Genomic DNA, 17,930 nt, shown 5'->3' with positions numbered 1-17,930 from the left:
ATAAAGCGAGTATTTAATATCAAGAAACTTTAAAATACCTATATACTTATATACACAATTATTGCAAGTATGCCTGATTTTATTAACCGTTATGTACTCTATTGTATAGATACTATTGTGTACAAGTATTGAATAAGGGCAATTTACCCATACACACTCACTCACACACAAACACACACACAAGCATACATACAAAAAAATACAGTATGCAAATGTGTTGATGCATAAAAAATTGACAATAAATCTGTAGTTGTGAGTTCCGGACAATAACAAGACATTTTTGTTACATATGTATATACATACATATAATCTATATAATATACATATTAACTTGGATGTATGATATACATATTAACATAAAAATACAAAGTATTGAATTAAAAATAAAATTGTCTACGCATGGTTGATGTTTTTGAATAATGCCGAAAGCAAGAACCTAATAAATATTTAAAGTTATTAACTAAGAAGTTATTGTGAATCTTATTGTATATTGTAAACGAATCTAACAAATATAAAATTCGGATGAAAATAACGTTTTTTTTTAACTGCAAACCACTCTTCTTCACTTTCCCCATACAGCTTCATGAGAGTTATGATGGACGGCGACTGAAATGGAACATTCTGTAATGATGTCATTGACTTGTAACTACAGTAATATTGCAGGTATTTAGATAAAAGCAAGTAAGAGGTCCTAGTCGGGAGCTCGCGACTAAGGGATACTCTAAACCCTCTTCTTCGAAAACTAAATGCAAATATAAATACTATTCTAGAAGCTACATGTCCAGTTTGGTGACTCTAGCTCTTATTATTTACCAAAAATTCTCAAAAAACAGGATGTCGATATCGAATTTGATCGATTACTTGGAAACGGGGCAAGTTATCGATTATCGATCTGCGCAGGCACTAGGAAGACCAACATCTAAAATTTCAAGTCTCTAGCTCTTATAGGTTCTGATATCCTTGCGTTCATACATACGGACAGACGGACGGACGGAAGGACAGACAGACGGACATGGCTAGATCGACTCGGCTATTGATGCTGATCAAAAATATATATACTTTATGGGGTCGGAGATGCTTCCTTCTGGCTGTTACATACATTTACATTTTGCAAAAATACAATATACCCTTTTTACCCATTTTTAATAGGTTCAGGGTATAAAGACAACACAGCGTATAGCGTACAGTAAGAATAGTTAATGCTTATTTTGTATGAAAATCGAATAATTAATTTATTTCTCTGGGCTGGACAAATCTTATCTTTAACAATATAAATCTAAATAATTATAAATTGGAATTAAAGTTATATTTACCGACTACACATACCACCATATACACATTCTTTAAATAATTCACGCAATATGTACATATCTCTGTATACCTATGTCCGAAAATAGTTCAACGATAAATTGAAATCGATTGTCGAAATCGAATTCCGTATATGTATAGCCTTTATTCATTCTAGGGTTATTAATACTTAACAAGGATATTGGCGAATGAAAGATTTTTCTTATTAGGATATATTTTTCCTGAACTTCTATGCTAAATGACCATAATAAAACAAGTGTCCGACAGGAAGACACCCTGTACATTTCTAAACATTCGATTTTTCGATTGTTTTCTAAACCGTAACGCTATACTTCTTCTGACACTCTCTATAGTCTTTATTCACTTGAGCGTTTTTTCCATATGTAATTCGGATATTAGTGAATGAACTTCTCCTTTTGCTTCTCATTGGGATCCATTTTCCTGAACTTCCAGCTTCCTTGACCGTCAAACTCAAGAATATGCGTGTGGAACTTCCTATTAAATACATCACAAAATACATCAAATAAGTACTTAATACGTATATATAATTATGTGTTTACTATTTTATTTTATATATCTTACCACAGGGTTGGTCTATGTGTTATTGTCAGAAGCGTGATGCCCATCTTCTTGGCAATGTCATAAATCGAGCTCTCAACGTCAATGGACACTGCACTCGTACACTCGTCGAGAAGTGCATAACGCGGCCTTTAAAAAAGACGGGTTAAGTAATAATCACAATATCAATACAGAAATCCATTTTATACTAACTTGTGATAAAATAGACGAGCCACGGCCATTCGTTGTTTTTCTCCTCCGGAGAGAATGTCCTTCCAATCGCGCACAACATCAAAGCTGTCACTGTAAGCATACATATTTTATTAATAGTTTTTAATATTTTTTATTTTATTTTATTTCATTAATATTTACTTACCGTTGCGCAATATGCTCAAGCGTGACCAATTTTAGAATGTTCATTAGTTCATTTTCGGTGATGCCTTTACGTTTCATGTCCTCCCGCGTATCCGGATATATGATTTGATCACATAAGCTGCCAATGGACATATAAGGTCGCTGGGGGATGTAAAACATGCAGGGCTTGTTTTCGACAGGACGCGGTATATGCAGCTCTCCGGCATAGATTGGCCAGAGTCCGCTTAGAATGCGGAACAGGCTGGATTTGCCACAGCCATTGGGGCCCGTTATCAATAGATGCACTCCGGGCTCAATGCAGAGAGTCAAACTTGGCACAACAATATCACAGTTGGGGGTAACGACCGGTACAGACCGGAGACTGATCGACATATTGCCGGGATCATCCGTGTAAATAATGCGACCCTTGGCTATCGGCTTGCCATCGCGGAACTCAATGATGCCGTTCATTTCCTCATTCTCGACCAGGGTGGCCTTGCTGTAAATTCCCTGTGCGGTCTCCTCGAAAACATCCAACATTCCAGCCACCCGGTAAGTGTATCCGGCCAATGCCACAACCTCCTTGTAGGAGGACATCAGACGCTCGATAGCATCCGCTGCCGATATGAGCAGATTTCTGGCCGTCGTCAAATATTGGGTACGTTCGCTCACACTCGAGTCGTTGACCTCGGCGGTTATGGGAGTATTATTTGAGTTTTTTGATGCAGCCGCACCTGTTAATATTGGCAGGGAAACCATTACCATTCCAGTGCCGGACCATACGTATTTCATGAAAAACTGCTCCAGCATTATAAACCAAAGCTTTTGGCTAAATATGCTATTCATTTGATTCACGAGTCGATTGTATGCGGTGCGCAGCTGCTGCAACTCCACCTAATTGTTAAAAACAAAGAAAAAAAACAAAATTTTATTGTTGCATAATTATTACATTTTGTAAAGTTTGCAAATAATAGGATTCAAAAGCAGATATTCAATATTCACAGTTTGAATCACATATACCATATTTACAATTATTTTATACGAAGGGATTAAAGTATTATTTAAATGTGTGTGTGTGGTTATGTGTGTGTGTATGTATGTATGTATGTATGTATGTATGTATGTATGTATGTGTGTGTGTGTGTGTGTGTGTGTGTGTGTGTTTTTTTTTTTTTGCTTACGGCATGGAGGTGAAAATCTTCGTAAGATACTGATGGCCCGGCCAACCGTATGCACGATTCGCTGACTCCGTCAACACCTACGTACTAAACTCACCCCCCACTCACACACCACATTCCCCGCGGGATCACCGCAAAGTATTACTTCGCGGGGATGGGTTGCCTATTTTAGGCAGTCTCCATTATTCGTCGCTCCTTTTCGCATCGTCTCAGATCCCTCTGGATGCCTATTATCAGCTGACTTATATTCCTCCAGTTGTCCTCTCCTTCCAGCATGAACGTTACTAGTCCCTCAGGTGGGGGTACAGAGCCTACTGCGTCTCTATACCTCGAGCATTGGTACAGCACGTGTTCCGGGTCTTCGTCCAAATTTGGGCATGTCGGACACTCCGGGGTGTCCTCATGCCTGAACCTGTGGAGATACTTCCTGTACCCGCCGTGTCCAGTAAAAAACTGCGTTAGGTGGAAGTTAATTTCTCCGTTCCGTCTCCTAATCCATTGCTCCAGATTGGGGATTAGTTTGTGTGTCCATCTCCCCTTGTTCGCCGTGTTCCATCTCTCCTGCCAAGTTGCCATTGATTTAGCTCTCTCCGACCGTCGGATGACGTCTATTGAGACAGCTTCGCCTGTCGCTATTCGTGCATTGAATATGTTCTCCATTTCCTTGGCCAATATATCTACCGGCAGCATGCCTGCCAATACTGTGGCCGCCTCGTCCGACACCGTCCGGAATCCAGAGATAGTGCGGAGTGCGCTTAGCCTGTAGGGGACTGACATTTTCCTTCTGAGGCCTTTCTGGCTTGCGACTGCTGATGCCCATATCGGTGCAGCATAGAGCAGCACGGAGGCTACAACTCTCGCGAGGAGTAGGCGTCTACCTGCTCTTGGTCCTCCTATGTTTGGTAGCATCCTTGAAAGGGCCGCCTGCATTTTTGCCGCTTTCTGGCTAACATACTCTACGTGAGGACGAAAGCTAAGCCTGTTGTCTAACATGACCCCCAGATACTTGATGGAAGCCTTTGACTCGATACTAACGCTGTCTACCTGAAATCTAGCAAACTCAACTATCTTGCGACTTGTGATAAGCACAGCCTCTGTTTTATGGCCTGCCAGCTCCAGGCTAGCGCCACGCATCCAGCTGGCCACGATCCTTATGGCTGCATTCGCTGCCGCTTCTACTTCTTTTATTTCTTTGCCCACCACTAATAGGGCCAGATCATCTGCGAATCCTATGATTCTGCATCCCTGGGGCAATTGTACTCTGAGCACCTCGTCGTACATTATGTTCCACAGGAGTGGTCCCAAGACCGACCCCTGTGGGACCCCTGCTGTGACCATGTAACTCCTAGTACCGTCTTCCGTATCATAAGTTAATAGTCGATCGGACAGGCAGTTGGATATTATACGGAAAAGGGAGGACGGTATCCCTATTCGGTCTAAGGCTTCCAGTATTCGAGACCAGCTTGCTGAGTTAAAGGCGTTGCGGATGTCCAACGTAACCACCGCGCAGTACTCCTTCTCTCCCCACCTCCATCGGGTACCCTCTATTGCTTTAGTAGCAATATCTACCACCGCCTTAATTGCGTCGACCGTAGATCTAGCCTTACGAAATCCGTATTGCTGTTTGGACAGGGCCTCTTTCTCTTCAACCACTCTTATTAGTCGGTTGTACACGATCCTCTCCAGAACCTTTCCCGCCGTGTCCAGTAGGCAGATTGGCCTGTATCCCGAGGGTTCCTCTATTGGCTTATCCCCTTTCGGTAGGAGGATTAATTTCTGTCGCTTCCATCTCTTGGGAAATACACCGTCCTGCAGACATCTATTGTATGTCTCGGCGAAGGCGTCGGGTTTCGTCAGCATGGCTAACTTTAGCGTCTTGTTTGGCACCCCATCTGGTCCTGGAGCCTTTTTGTCGTCTAGCTTCTTGCTTGCCACTACCACTTCGTCTGTCGACACCTGCTGCACCAGTTCCGTGCTTCGTGAGCGGCTGACGACCTCCAATCTTGGGTGATGGGGGAACAGTGCCTCAACTATAGTGGCGAGTGCGGTAGGACAGGTCACACGGGTTGTTCGCTGGCTGCGTATCTTCTTCGTGACTACCTTATACGCCGTGCCCCACGGGTTTACGTCGGCCTCGTCGCATATTTGCTGGAAGCAGCTGGATTTGCTTTGTTTGATACTTCTTTTGAGGTATCGCTTGGCTGCCCGCAGGTCATCCAGCCTAGATGCAAAGTCTGGGCGGCCTCGGGCTCGTTGGGAGCGTCTTCTAGCGCGTAGGCAGGCCTTCCTTAGGTCGCTGATTTCCTCGTTCCACCAGTAGCAAGGTGCTCCTCTTCTGTTTGGCTTCCTCCTGGGCATGGATAAGTCGCACGCGTCCGAGATGTTTTCCATAAGCTGCCGTGCCATGTCTTCTGCTGACTCCGTGGCCCCAGTCCATCGAGCATGGCGTAGGGAATCCGTGTATGTTTCCTTGTCTAGGCAGCTGTCCTTCCATTTGGGGCCTGTTGTTTTGGGCTGCTGTTTTCTCCGTCCTCTCCCGTGGATCTCGAAATGCACTGCTTGGTGGTCGCTGAATGTGAATTCATTGCTGACTTTCCATGTGGTTAGCCTATGGAGTGAGCTGCTGAGCAGGGTGAGGTCTATAATAGAGCCTCTACCGGCCTTGCAGTACGTGAGCTCCTGCCCGTCGTTTGCAAGGCCCAGGTCGATCGCCGCGAACTCTTCTAGCAGGGTGGTCCCTCTCGCGTTGGTTTCCTTGCTTCCCCATTCCATGGCCCAGGCGTTAAAGTCTCCTGCTATGACGAGGGGAGCTCTGTTGCGAGCGTCTTCTGATATTTCCTCCAGCATGTTTTGGAACCGCCGCAGTTCCCAGCTTGGGGGTGCGTAGCAACTGTAAATGGTGATTCCATTAATTTTCGCTCTGACGAATCCTTCGTGTGATGCTCTGACTTCCTGGAGCGATGAGTTGAGGGACCAGATGGCCGCTTTTCCGCATTTACTTGCCACCCAGCCGCTTCCTGCGATAGGCTTGTATGGCTCGCAGATTATTGCGACGTCAGTGTTTCTCTCCCGTGTTGCTTGCGACAGCAGGGCCTGAGCAGCCTCGCAGTGGTTGAGGTTTAACTGAGTGAACTTCATTTTCTGTTGGCCAGGGCGCTCCTAAACACGGGGCATCTGCCGCTACCGGCAATGTGATTGGGGTCATTTTTCCTGTCCTTGCAGAGCATGCACTGTGGCTCTTGTTTGCAGTCCTTAGCCAGATGGTCCTTTCCTCCGCATCGTCGGCACAGATTCCATCTGTCCAGTTCACTCTTGCAGTGTCTTGCAAGGTGGCCAAACTCGAGGCATCTGAAACATCTGGTGATGTTTATCCGCTCGCGGATTCTTGAGTTGACCCAGCCAACTTTCAGGAAACCTACCGAGAGGGCCTTTTTTGCGCTTTCCGCTGGTAGTCTTATAGTCGCCGTTTGTGTTTGGCCATACGACTTACGGAGGCTAATATTCTCTGGGGTTATGTCCAATATTTGGATTTGACCCCTCATCGCCTCGCATATGTCCTCTCTGGTCGTGATCTCGTCCAGGTCCTTGCACTCAATGGAGACTCGGTGGGACAGCGTCCGGACCTCTGCATTTTCGCCTAGCGTTTCGCCCACCAGGCTCCTAAATGCTGTGGTATTCTCTCCCGAATTCCTAAGCTGAAGTAGCAGTTCTCCTTTTTGTGTCCTCCTTATTTTTGACACCGCTTTTCCGAGCTCGCCCAGTTTCTCATCGGCTTTAACTTTTCTCAGTATCTCTGAGTAGCTCGCTTCACCTTTTGCCGAGATGACTATAGCATCCGGTCGCGTCTTTTCCTTAAGCAATCCCTTGCTCTTTTTCCGGGTGACCTCCTTCCTTTTTTTGTGGGTGACCTCCTTCCACTTGTCGCCGTCCGCTTTGGGGCTCGGTGTCTCCTGCACCGTTGTTACGGTAGCCTGGTTACCGACTGGCCCTCGGATTCGCTTAGTTTGGGGCGTCCGTACCGTGGCCTGCTTCCGCTTGACGTCTACCGTCGTCCTGAAAAGAGGCGAGGTTTGACACGACTGGTGCGTCCTGATTACCTCCTTGGCTCCTTCGTCGTGTAGCTGGATGGCCGCCAGCTCGTAGAGCACTCTGATGCTCTCTATTGAGTCTTGCATGGGCTGGTGTATGGAGCGTCGCTTGCCATCTTCGAGCATGTCTACCAGCTTTGAGATCTCGTGCCCGAGTTCCCGGAGTGCTGAGCTGCTCTGAGTTGCCGTGGTTTGGTCCCGCTCTGAGTTCGTCTCTGCGGGGACGGCTGTTGCTCCATCTACTGGTGATCTCACCATTCTGCTGCTCTTTGCAAAAGCATCACAGCTCTCCTTCGTTTGTGGGGTTTGGATATTACTCATTTTGGTGGGTCCCAACTCCTAAGCCGTTGTCCTTGTCCGTTGTACAGTCGCGTTATAATCTCATGGTTGTCTTTACAAGCAGTGAGGCCATGCGAGGGTTGACACCCGCCTTCATGGGGTCGAGTGTTCAGAGCCAGATCCGCGTTAATCAGGAATATTACATCTGAACCTATACTGCCAACTAAATGGCGACGATACGAGGAGCGTGCTTGGAGATTTGCCATGTTTTAACGGGACGGGGGCGGTAACAGCATTAGCCTAGCAGTCATTTCGGCCAGATTTCACTCCGCTTACTGAGATGCTAGAATACTGTCAGCCCAGGGGTCGTCTAGTCGTGTGTGGTTGTCCAGAGTTCGCAGCCTGAGACATTACTGGTCTCAGTCTCAGTCGCCTTCTCGTGTTAGCTAGGCGCGTCACGGGTGTGCAGCGCCTACCCAGGGGGTACCTGGCCACAGCCGGAGGTCACGAGTTGCTTTAATTACCACGGAACGGAATCGATCTGGCCATTTCCAGGTTAATGGCGTTCAGAATCTTTTCGCCTGCAAGAGGCACCTCTCCGGGCACTTACATCCCCGTGTCATTTTCAGTCGCCTCATACGACAAGCAATGACTAGCTGTGGTAGTATTCTATAGGCCGCTTACCACACGGCTGAGTGTGTGTGTGTGTGTGTGGGCACGTGTGTGTTTGTGTATGCATGCATGTAAGTATGCATTTATGTATATATGTATGCATGCATTCTTGTTTTCTAATACCAAACGCAGACCAAACTGATTTGTCGCTATGCTGCAAATTTAAGTATAACGAATTTCTATCAGGTGCTTTCCTCCATGTACATATGTGTGTATGTACATATGTCTGTACGTATGTACGTATGTATGGATGTATGTATGTATACATGCATGCATGTATGTACTTATGTATGTCTTACTTGTGCACATGCATGCATGTTTGCATATATTCGAAATCAACATTCACACATGTGTGTACAAGCTGGTAAAATTATATGTATGCATGTGTGTATGCATGAATGCATGCATGCATCTACTAATGTATGTCGTACATGTGCACATGCATGCATGTTTGCATATATTCGAAATCAACATGCATACATGTGTGTACAAACTGGTAACATTATAAGTATGTATGTGTATGCATGATTGCATGCATTCATGTAGGTATCCGAACATGTATTCTTACATGTGCGCATGCATGCATGTTTGCATATATTCGAAACCAGCATGCATACATGTGTGTACAAACTGGCTATGTTTGCCATATATATACCATATACCATATGCAAATTAAAAGCATATTTAAAATTATATATTAAATAATATTTAAATAAAATGTAAGCATTAATTCTACAAACTAATTGTCAATCGGTACACAATCAATCGTACCCCCACGTACATACCTTGTGTCCTCCGTAAAATGCAATTTCCTCTGCATTTGTTATAATCCGTGAATGGATATGCCTTAGATAGCCATAACGATTCGCCTCCTCCGAGACCAGTTGTCCAAATTTCGGCGACACAATACGTAATATGTGAGCGGTAAGCGCAATGACACTCACTGACAGAGCCGGGCCTTTAAATATGAAAGCAACAATCATAGATTTAGTAAAAGAACTAAAAAGCAGTCGCATCGTAAAAATTGCCTGATAAGATATTGGCCTTCATCTTTCTGGAGGAGCGCATTAATGCCAAGCCAATTAACATTAGATCAAAACAAGGTTTAGTCAAGCTGCTATACAAATGGGCCACAGAGCTGGCAAACACTGAAATGTCCTCGGTAAGTCTGTAAAATTGTTATAATTATTATAGCATTATACATTAGAAAACATGTGTGTTTATTGTTTTACCTGTGATCCGCATTCTCGATGCGTCCGTCCAGGTTCGATACTCTATAGTAGTTTTGATTTTTGAAATACAATCGATACGAGTGACGCACCAAACGAGTCCTGTTCGAAGTAGGCAATGTTTAAAGATGTACATATTGAAATATATAATTATATATATTATATATGAGACCCTACTGATAAAGTTAATCAAATAAATCTGTCTGTAATTTGAACAGCTCGAGCTGATTCTAGTGAGTAGTTCTTGACTAGGGGATACCCTGAATAATGATACTTCAAATGGATTAGTTATTTGATTTATAACTATGGTGGTGTATAAAATGAATGTGTATATTATTGTAGAATCTCAAGTTTGGTCTCTTAATACCTAAGAGATTTCCTCAAAATAAGAGTTTTTCTATTTTTATCGATTACTTGAAAACGACGCAAGTTATCGATAATCGGGAACAAGCTCGTACTGTGCAGATAGCAGAAGATTAAAAATTTGAAGTCTCTACCAATATAAAATAATTGGTTCTGAAATCGACCGACATACAGTGTTAGATCGACTCGACTGTTGTTAATTAGGAATATATACGTATATACATTAAAGGCTCGGAGATGTTCCTTTCTCTGCCTGTTTCTTACATTTTCACTGGGTTCAGAGCATGGAGATATGAGTAGTGGACTCGTTCGAGCTATATCATTTTTGGAATACCCAAAACGTGTTTCTGTTGACCCGTTGTAGGACTCTGGTACTTACCGAAAAGCCAAAGCTAGTTTACTCTCCAGAAATCGTATCATGGAATTAACGAATGTGGCTGGGATGGCAATGCCAAACCATTTCATCAATACAAGAGCGAACTGTTTCACATCCTTGCGCACAATAAACTTAACAATAGCTCCTTCCAATGCCGCCACATAAATACTGAGGAATGTCCGGGATATTAGGCACAAGGTGTGTACGGTAAGGAGTCCAGTTTCATAGCACAGCTTTTGCGGTATCATGATCCTAACCAGCATGCCAAGCTGCTTAAGAAATTCCTTATTTAGGCCCGGCTCCAACATTTGTTTATTTTTCATCTTCAATTGCTGCTCCACCAGCAGTTTCTCGGCCTCGGCCAACTTGGACTCCTCGTCCGTAGCATCGAGCGCACCCTTGCCGACATTCGATTTTCCATTTTGATCCTTTGTGCATTTGATATTTTTAATATATGGAACTGTTACCTTAATAGTTAATGCAAATAGGGCCGTTCCCACCAGGGCGTAACTGAATGCCTGCTTTGAAAGTCCGGATTGTTCATATTTTTCCGCTATACGGTCGACATATTTCGAGAAGACGGTCATATTTACATCCAATTACGATTTATTTAATATGTATTTAATATATCGAGTTAGCTAACGCCAAATTGTGCGTGTTTTTTTTTTTTGGGGAAACACACAACTCAGAACGGTATTTTAATTTTTACACTGAAATTAAATTTAAAAAAACAGCTCACATAAAACAATTATCAGAATATTGGAAAAAGTTTAAGTTAAAGTTTATTTAAGCCCCGAATTTTGAAACTCGGACAATAAAACCCGAAGCTAAGGATGGTTTAGTGCGGGATTCAGGGTATTTTTTGTTTGTTAACTGAACATAAATATTTTCAAAACTTAAGCTGTATATAGTTAATAAAATATATTGTTTAAATATTGATCAACCTGTTGGATTTTTATATGCGACATGCACATTAATTAAAATTACTAGACTTATTTATTTTAAAGGAGGGTTATCCTCTTCAAGCACATACAGCACGAGTTCCGACCGCCTATAATTTTGAATTCTAGAAGGCCACAATATCAGATTAAAATTCACATTTTACGGCGTACAATTAGTGGAATTAGAATTAGTAGAAGCTAAAATATCATCGCAGGTCTATAACAACCATAGCGAACCTTGCACAGAACTAGTCTATGCCGATTCTATTGCTTGGCTTAAATAACTGGCATCTGGTAATGCGATTACTTACGTGTATGCTAAAGGTCTTGACTAGCTCGCAATCTCAATAAAAATAATACATTCAAATGGACTCGGTATGTTTTATGGTGTTGGGTTTCACCAAAATGGAACCAAGGGCTTATTCACACTAACACGCCCGAGAATTATAAAATAACCCAAACGATAAGTACCAAAAATTTTGTAAGCTTCAATTAACTAATCAATGAAGTTGATAACGCGCCTGGATTAGAGATTAGATTAGCCGCAAGAACAAACGCATTTTTCGTACTTCTTTCCGGGTTCAAATCGCGATAATTCAAACAATTTCGCATCGGCATGGCTAAGGTCAGCTTCAAAGCGAACCCAATGCAAGAGTTAAATGTATTTTGGGCTGACCTCATCTATGTGGATCCAGATTATCTTATGTAGTAGATTCATTAAAAATTAAGTGTTCCCTAGTAGGAAGTGTCCGACTAGGAGGTACCCTGAACCCAGCCATGATATAGAGATCGTGGCAAAAAAAACGAAGGAATGAAACATAGCTATGACTGAATGAATTGATAATAATAATCGTCTATCTCTACGATTCTCAAAAATTCAAGGGTCCATGTAGATGTAATTTTAGTTAATGAAAAATGTAATTAAAATTAACGGGCGCCGTTCTGCGCGATTCTCAAAACATAAATAAGGTTCTTAGACAATATTATTCAGCCGATTCGATCGATTCCAAAATAAATATACCCTACTGCAAAAAGAAGCATATGTACGAAGTTGACGACAGCTTCCAAATTAAATGGGTAAGTTGGACAGAATCAGTCAAATGAACTACGTGGTGTCTGCCTGCCGTCTGTGTAAGGTCGGAAATGTCATCTCGAGTCCGTTAAACTTTTCCCGAAAAATCCACTAAAATTTTGGAATATTAAGGTAAGCAGATCAATTTTGTTATTCGAATTTTGCACCCTGGTCTCGAGCAAATTGGATTACACGCTTATATAGATAAATGGCCTAACAAATATGAAAGAAAGGTATACAAAAATAGGCTTTATTCTGATAAGAATAGCAATCGGCTTAGGAACGAATATTTTTCTGATTAGCCAACGGAAGTTGATAGAAATTGACGACAGTTGAACTTTGCTACTTACTGCCGTTTAGGCACGAAGCTCTTAGAATGTTGGAATTTATTAAATTTTTTTTATTTTATTTTATTTTCTAAAATCAACTTTTCAAAAATGCAAATAAAGAAAACACGTGTTCCCCTAAAATATAAAATGTATTAATATAAATTATATTGAAAGATTATATATTCTTGAATTTATGCATAAACATAAACATAAATAATCTTAAGTAAATTATATTAAAAGGAAACGGCAACTGAAAACTTTTTGAAACTCTAAAATCCGAGTTAAAATTTAACATTGTCAAAATAACAGTTTTTTATTATAATGTTATATAATCTTAAACGGGCTCACCAACTATAAGCAAAATAAATACGTATATCTATGGTCACATACTCTGGGCACACTGTTCTTACTTTAATATTAAGAAACGTCGAAAGAAGCTGTTTTATGTTTTTTGGGCCGTGTATATATTCTGTAAATAAAAATGGTTATTTCCGACCGATTGTTTCCATTGAAGCTATATGATAAATAGCTATATAGATAAATAAATGCGAAAAAGGAATCGCAAATATATTACGAGCATATTGAAGCTCGTAACTGCCAAGTTTGGTTGAAATATCTTGAAAAACAAAAATGTTTTTCCGACAAACACTTTATTTTTGACCTTTTTTCCTATGGCCAGCTAAAAGACGTACTTAATTTATTTGTATATTCTTTATGGGGTCGAATATGACACTATGCGTCAAGCAGGCACCACACCGGTTAGAACTTTTCTATATTTTCAACTGTACACAAATTCAGGTCCAGGTAGTTCAAAATATCGACCTCCCAATGCATAAGCGTGAGTAAATTGCATGATCGTGAATATACATATACATACACATACGTAAAGACTTTGTTGATTTAAATATTATTCTTTTGTTTATGAGAGCAAAGTGACTGCCGCGAATCTTAAAGCCTTCAGCTTTTTGTCGTGTTCGAACAGCTGATTCGACGGGTACATATGTTTTACGGTGTGTGCACAAATGTTGTGCTTTTACGTGATAGTATTTGTTTTGCACTTTGTTTTCTCTATGTTCTCTATGTACTGTAATTCGTATGTCTCGATTACAAAATATTTTCTTGCGAAAAGCTTGAATAACGACGCGCAGATAAAGACAAAACAATGCATAACTGAATCAGCGTACGGGGAATGGAATTAACAATTTCAATAAACATACTTTAACAAAGCACTCGGATACACAATTGTTAAAAGTAAAACTATTACAATTTCAATATAAATATGTATATATATAAACCACTAAATTATTTATTAAATTCTGCCCAAGCATGGCAACGCAACAAAAACACGACCGAACAATGCGAAAGCTTAAAGCTTAATGTTGTATGTACTTATGTACTTACTACGGGACTAGCTTAGTTTTCCGTTTTTCTTTTGATGTCACAATCAAAATAAATGCATGCACTTCCTTTCATACATATATACATGTATAATGTACCGTATCTACATGTAAGAACATGATGCTTTCAAGCCCATAAAATTGTTAGTATTCATGCATGTACATATGCCTGCAACTTTTAGATGTATTGTACTTTATTGTCATAAACAAAACAATTATTTCTATTCATATGCAACTAAATATGTACATATGTATGTGTATGTATATACAAGTACATGCAAAACTGGATATTTTTAAATGTAAGAGTTGAGATGTAGTCAGCGTAACTAAATTAACATGTGTTCTTATGTATAAATCTGTACATACATATGTATATGGGTGTATTCTGTATTCTGTATTGAGTATATAATTCGCTTTTACACGTTTAAGTAAATCAGTGAATCAGAAACTGTTGGATCTGAGCCGTAACACCGGATTTTCTGAATAAAAACCGACTCGAGTCAATAGTTTTGAGTTGAGAAAGCAATTCAAACGCATTATTATATATGCACCTAAGAATATTAAGTACATATTCTAATTGACAATAGGTAATAACAATTTATGGGTTTCTAAATTTGTCATTTCCTACAAATGCACTTACAAATGCTATTCATAAGGATAAACGCGTCCAAACCTACAAACATATACATACACCTACATACATATATAGAAAATAATTTTCAGATTAGTAAAATTCCTTGCGAAGTGGAACGGACACTTGAAAACATTTTGCTTGCCAACTTCTTCGAGCTGAATTTATAATAATCATATAATTATAATTTGAATATGATTTTTTTGTAAATATAATTATATATATCATTTTATGAAAACGTAAAGAAAGGTCGCAACAAAATCGAATATCATGGACGACGGCAACAAATCCGAATGCGATTCTGAGGTAAGAAAAAACATTTAATAGAAGTTAACTATAATCAAAATTCTTGTGTATTGATTTTATTTTAATTGTTCTGTTAAATACATAAAAAAAAATAAATAAGGTAATAATTATAATAATAATACATTTAGGAATTTTTTGATGCACGCTCCGAGCAATTGGATATGACGCCCTTTGAAATGGACCTAAAAACTTCGCTGGAGGAAGCAAAGCTAGCTATAGATTATTTCTTTGACAACAAGTTCGAAGAAGCTCGAACTTTGTTGAAGCCGTTTGCCGGTTCGAGTCTATACCATTCAATGGGTACGGCCACATTTTCATTTCTGGAGGCAATGCTAACCTTTGAGCATATTGATGAGGCATCGGCAGAGCTGAAAAAGTGTGTCGAACTCTGTCAACGTTTTCGAAAGAAAAACACCCTAACGGAATCGATTGGCAATACATTTAAGAAGGTGAATCTTTACTAATATATACATAATTGCATTTATAGTGTATATAATAATTTACACATAATCCTACTTTCAGAAAAACTTCAACACCCTCACAGACCTGGAATGCCATGCTGAGCTCTGCATGGCCGAAGTGCTCCTGATGAGCGCTCTGCTCACCTTTATCGAGGACGAGAACCTCAGCGGACTAATCCGGGGCAGTCTGCAAGTCCGGCAGTGCTATAATTGCTTCAGGTATCACGTTCTGCCAGAGAAGAGATTTAGATTTTTGTTGTATTCAAATTTATGAATTATTTTTTTTTTTGAGGTTCTGTGCACAAATAATGAAGCATCGCAAGTGGGATTCTAGCTCAATGAATGTGAGAAATCATTTTAGTAGCGGAGTACACATGGGTATCGGCACGTTTAACTTAATGATGTCCATGCTGCCGGTTCGCATTGTTAAAATACTGCAATTTATAGGATTCTCTTCAAAACGGGTAAGCTTGAATAACATATAATTTAAAAAATAGAGCGACAATATGTAAAGTAATCCCATTTAGAACGATAGCCTACACGATCTGCGTACAGGGTACCAGGAGAACGGATTGCGGCAAATACTTTGTGCTTTATCCTTGCTCGGTTACCATTTGATGGTGTTGCCCATGCTCAGCGAAAGGCATTCCCTTGAGGATCTGAGCATATGCGACCAGATACTTACCTCCCAATTGGCCAAGTACCCGAACAGCGTTTGGATGCTCTTCTTTAAAGGACGATTTGAGTTGGTCAATGGAAATTTGGCGGGAGCTGAGTCCTGGTATTTGCGTTCTTGGAAATCGCAGGATGTTTGGCCCCAATTTCACTATTTGAGCTTTTGGGAACTACTCTGGATAAATTGTATACAACAGAAATGGGATAAAGCCCAATTTTATGCCAACCAATTGCTCGAGCAGAGCAATTGGTCGCGCACGATATACGCCTATCAATTGGCTGCTATCAAATTAATGTCGTCCCCAGGATCAGCTGACAATCTGGAGCAAATTGATAAATTGATGACGGAGGTGCCCACGTGCAGGCAAAAATTTGCCGGCAAGTCGTTGCCAATGGAGAAGTTTATGGCGAAACGTGCCATAAGATATAAGAGCCAGAACGAGCGTCTGATTTTGCCCCTGATAGAGCTGATGTATCTGTGGAATATGTTCAAATTCATTGGCAAGGATTACCAGATTGCCGATGGCATTCTACAAATCATCGACTCGGAATTCGCCATGGTTAACAAGCCGGGCGTAAACCATGCTACAAATCTATACTACGCCGATAATCGCGCATTATGTCTTCTGTTACGTGGATCTTGTTATGTGCAAATGGGCAAACCCTCGTTGGCTCTTCAGTAAGTAAACATAAAATACATATAATCGTAGATTTTTATGTAAATGTGTACACCCTCTCCCTTAGGGATTTTTGTGAGTGCATTGCACAAAGTGGCATTGTCGAGGATGACTTTATTATCCCGTACGCTTACGTGGAGGCTGCACTTTGTCACGCATCGGAAAATCGGTCTCTGGCTATATCCATGCTACAGGATACCAAGTAAATGCATCAAATTTATTCCTACTTAATTATGCCCTGAACCCATTAAAAATGGGTCAAAGAGATATAATGTATTTGTAACAGGCAGAAGGAAGAATCTCCGACCCTATAAAGTATATATATTCTTGATCAGCATCAATAGCCGAGTTAGAACCTATAAGGTCCTCCTGCTGTCCGCGCTGTACGAGTTTGTACGACAACCGATAAGTTGCCCCGTTGCTAGATAGCTATAAATCAAGAAAATAAACCAATTTATATTGCCCCCCCAATTTAAGCCACAATTTTAAGAATATACAAATGTTCTATGGTACAATAATATCTGCTGTTGAAAATGCCATCAAGATCGGTTAAGAAACACAAAAATTATGCGATTGTATTGCTTTCTGTACTGCTATTTTAATCCGTATTTTCTCTCATTAAGACTCAATTGTGGGTTTGGCTTTTGGGTGTAGTAGGTTGCAACCATCGATGAAACATTTATTTTGTTTTTACATTTATTTGTATGGTGCTGAAGCAAACGAAGACGGTTCAGGGTATTCCCTAGTCGGTAGCTCCCGACTTAAGCCTCTTACTTGTTTTTAATATGTTTCGTCTATTTACATTTAAGAAAAAAATTCTCAAAATTCGCATTAGAGTCTCGACTACACTTTAGGATACATATGGCTCTCATGGATCTCAATGGCAGCTTGGATACCCACAAATAGTTAATATTTGTTTGCTGTCTCTTTTAAATTGTTTTACTTCTTGTTTTATTTCTTTTCAATTTTACATTTTGTATTAAACGATCGGGCGATGGTCAATAAAGTATGCAAATATCAATATAAATAATTTGTA

The 17,930-nt window shown here is 40.6% G+C and overlaps 2 protein-coding genes across 3 annotated transcripts; one reads left to right on the top strand and one right to left on the bottom strand.

Annotated features, from left to right (window-relative positions):
* Positions 1-1,202: 1,202 nt before the first annotated feature.
* Positions 1,203-11,115, bottom strand: LOC115766792 (ATP-binding cassette sub-family D member). The gene is made up of 8 exons (XM_030710811.1): positions 10,409-11,115; positions 9,670-9,768; positions 9,466-9,605; positions 9,223-9,395; positions 2,243-3,114; positions 2,080-2,169; positions 1,891-2,016; positions 1,203-1,803 (listed from the first exon to the last, which is right to left on the bottom strand). Exons 1-8 carry the CDS (start codon positions 10,990-10,992, stop codon positions 1,704-1,706), a joined length of 2,184 nt encoding a protein of 727 aa, XP_030566671.1. The 5' UTR covers positions 10,993-11,115; the 3' UTR covers positions 1,203-1,703.
* Positions 11,116-13,683: 2,568 nt separating this feature from the next.
* On the top strand, positions 13,684-17,930 carry LOC115766793 (tetratricopeptide repeat protein 39B-like). Of its 2 annotated transcripts, none has more exons than XM_030710813.1 (8): positions 13,684-13,998; positions 15,021-15,081; positions 15,210-15,530; positions 15,604-15,761; positions 15,835-16,006; positions 16,070-16,896; positions 16,962-17,096; positions 17,704-17,930. In XM_030710813.1, the coding sequence occupies exons 2-8, from the start codon at positions 15,046-15,048 to the stop codon at positions 17,798-17,800; spliced, it is 1,746 nt and encodes a 581-aa protein (XP_030566673.1). In that variant the 5' UTR covers positions 13,684-13,998; positions 15,021-15,045; the 3' UTR covers positions 17,801-17,930. The 2 variants fall into 2 exon arrangements, with proteins under 2 accessions (XP_030566673.1, XP_030566672.1); XM_030710812.1 differs by lacking the exon at positions 13,684-13,998 and adding an exon at positions 14,586-14,731.

This window comes from Drosophila novamexicana, unplaced genomic scaffold, assembly GCF_003285875.2.
Source record: "Drosophila novamexicana strain 15010-1031.04,08,12 unplaced genomic scaffold, DnovRS2.1 tig00001222-arrow-arrow-pilon, whole genome shotgun sequence".
Lineage (NCBI taxonomy): Eukaryota > Metazoa > Arthropoda > Insecta > Diptera > Drosophilidae > Drosophila > Drosophila novamexicana.
The sequence above is the reverse complement of the archived record's forward strand: the minus strand, read 5'-3'. Positions and strand labels throughout refer to the sequence as shown.

Coding starts and splice junctions, on each gene's coding strand:
- LOC115766792 (XM_030710811.1), bottom strand. CDS start 10,992: ATGACCGTCTTCTCGAAATATGTCGACCGTATAGCGGAAAAATATGAA. Junction 9,606..9,669: donor ATCGAGAATGCGGATCACAG/GTAAAACAATAA, acceptor ACAATTTTACAG/ACTTACCGAGGACATTTCAG. Junction 9,396..9,465: donor GAAGGCCAATATCTTATCAG/GCAATTTTTACG, acceptor TCATATTTAAAG/GCCCGGCTCTGTCAGTGAGT.
- LOC115766793 (XM_030710813.1), top strand. CDS start 15,046: ATGGACGACGGCAACAAATCCGAATGCGATTCTGAG. Junction 15,531..15,603: donor TTGGCAATACATTTAAGAAG/GTGAATCTTTAC, acceptor TCCTACTTTCAG/AAAAACTTCAACACCCTCAC. Junction 16,007..16,069: donor TAGGATTCTCTTCAAAACGG/GTAAGCTTGAAT, acceptor AATCCCATTTAG/AACGATAGCCTACACGATCT.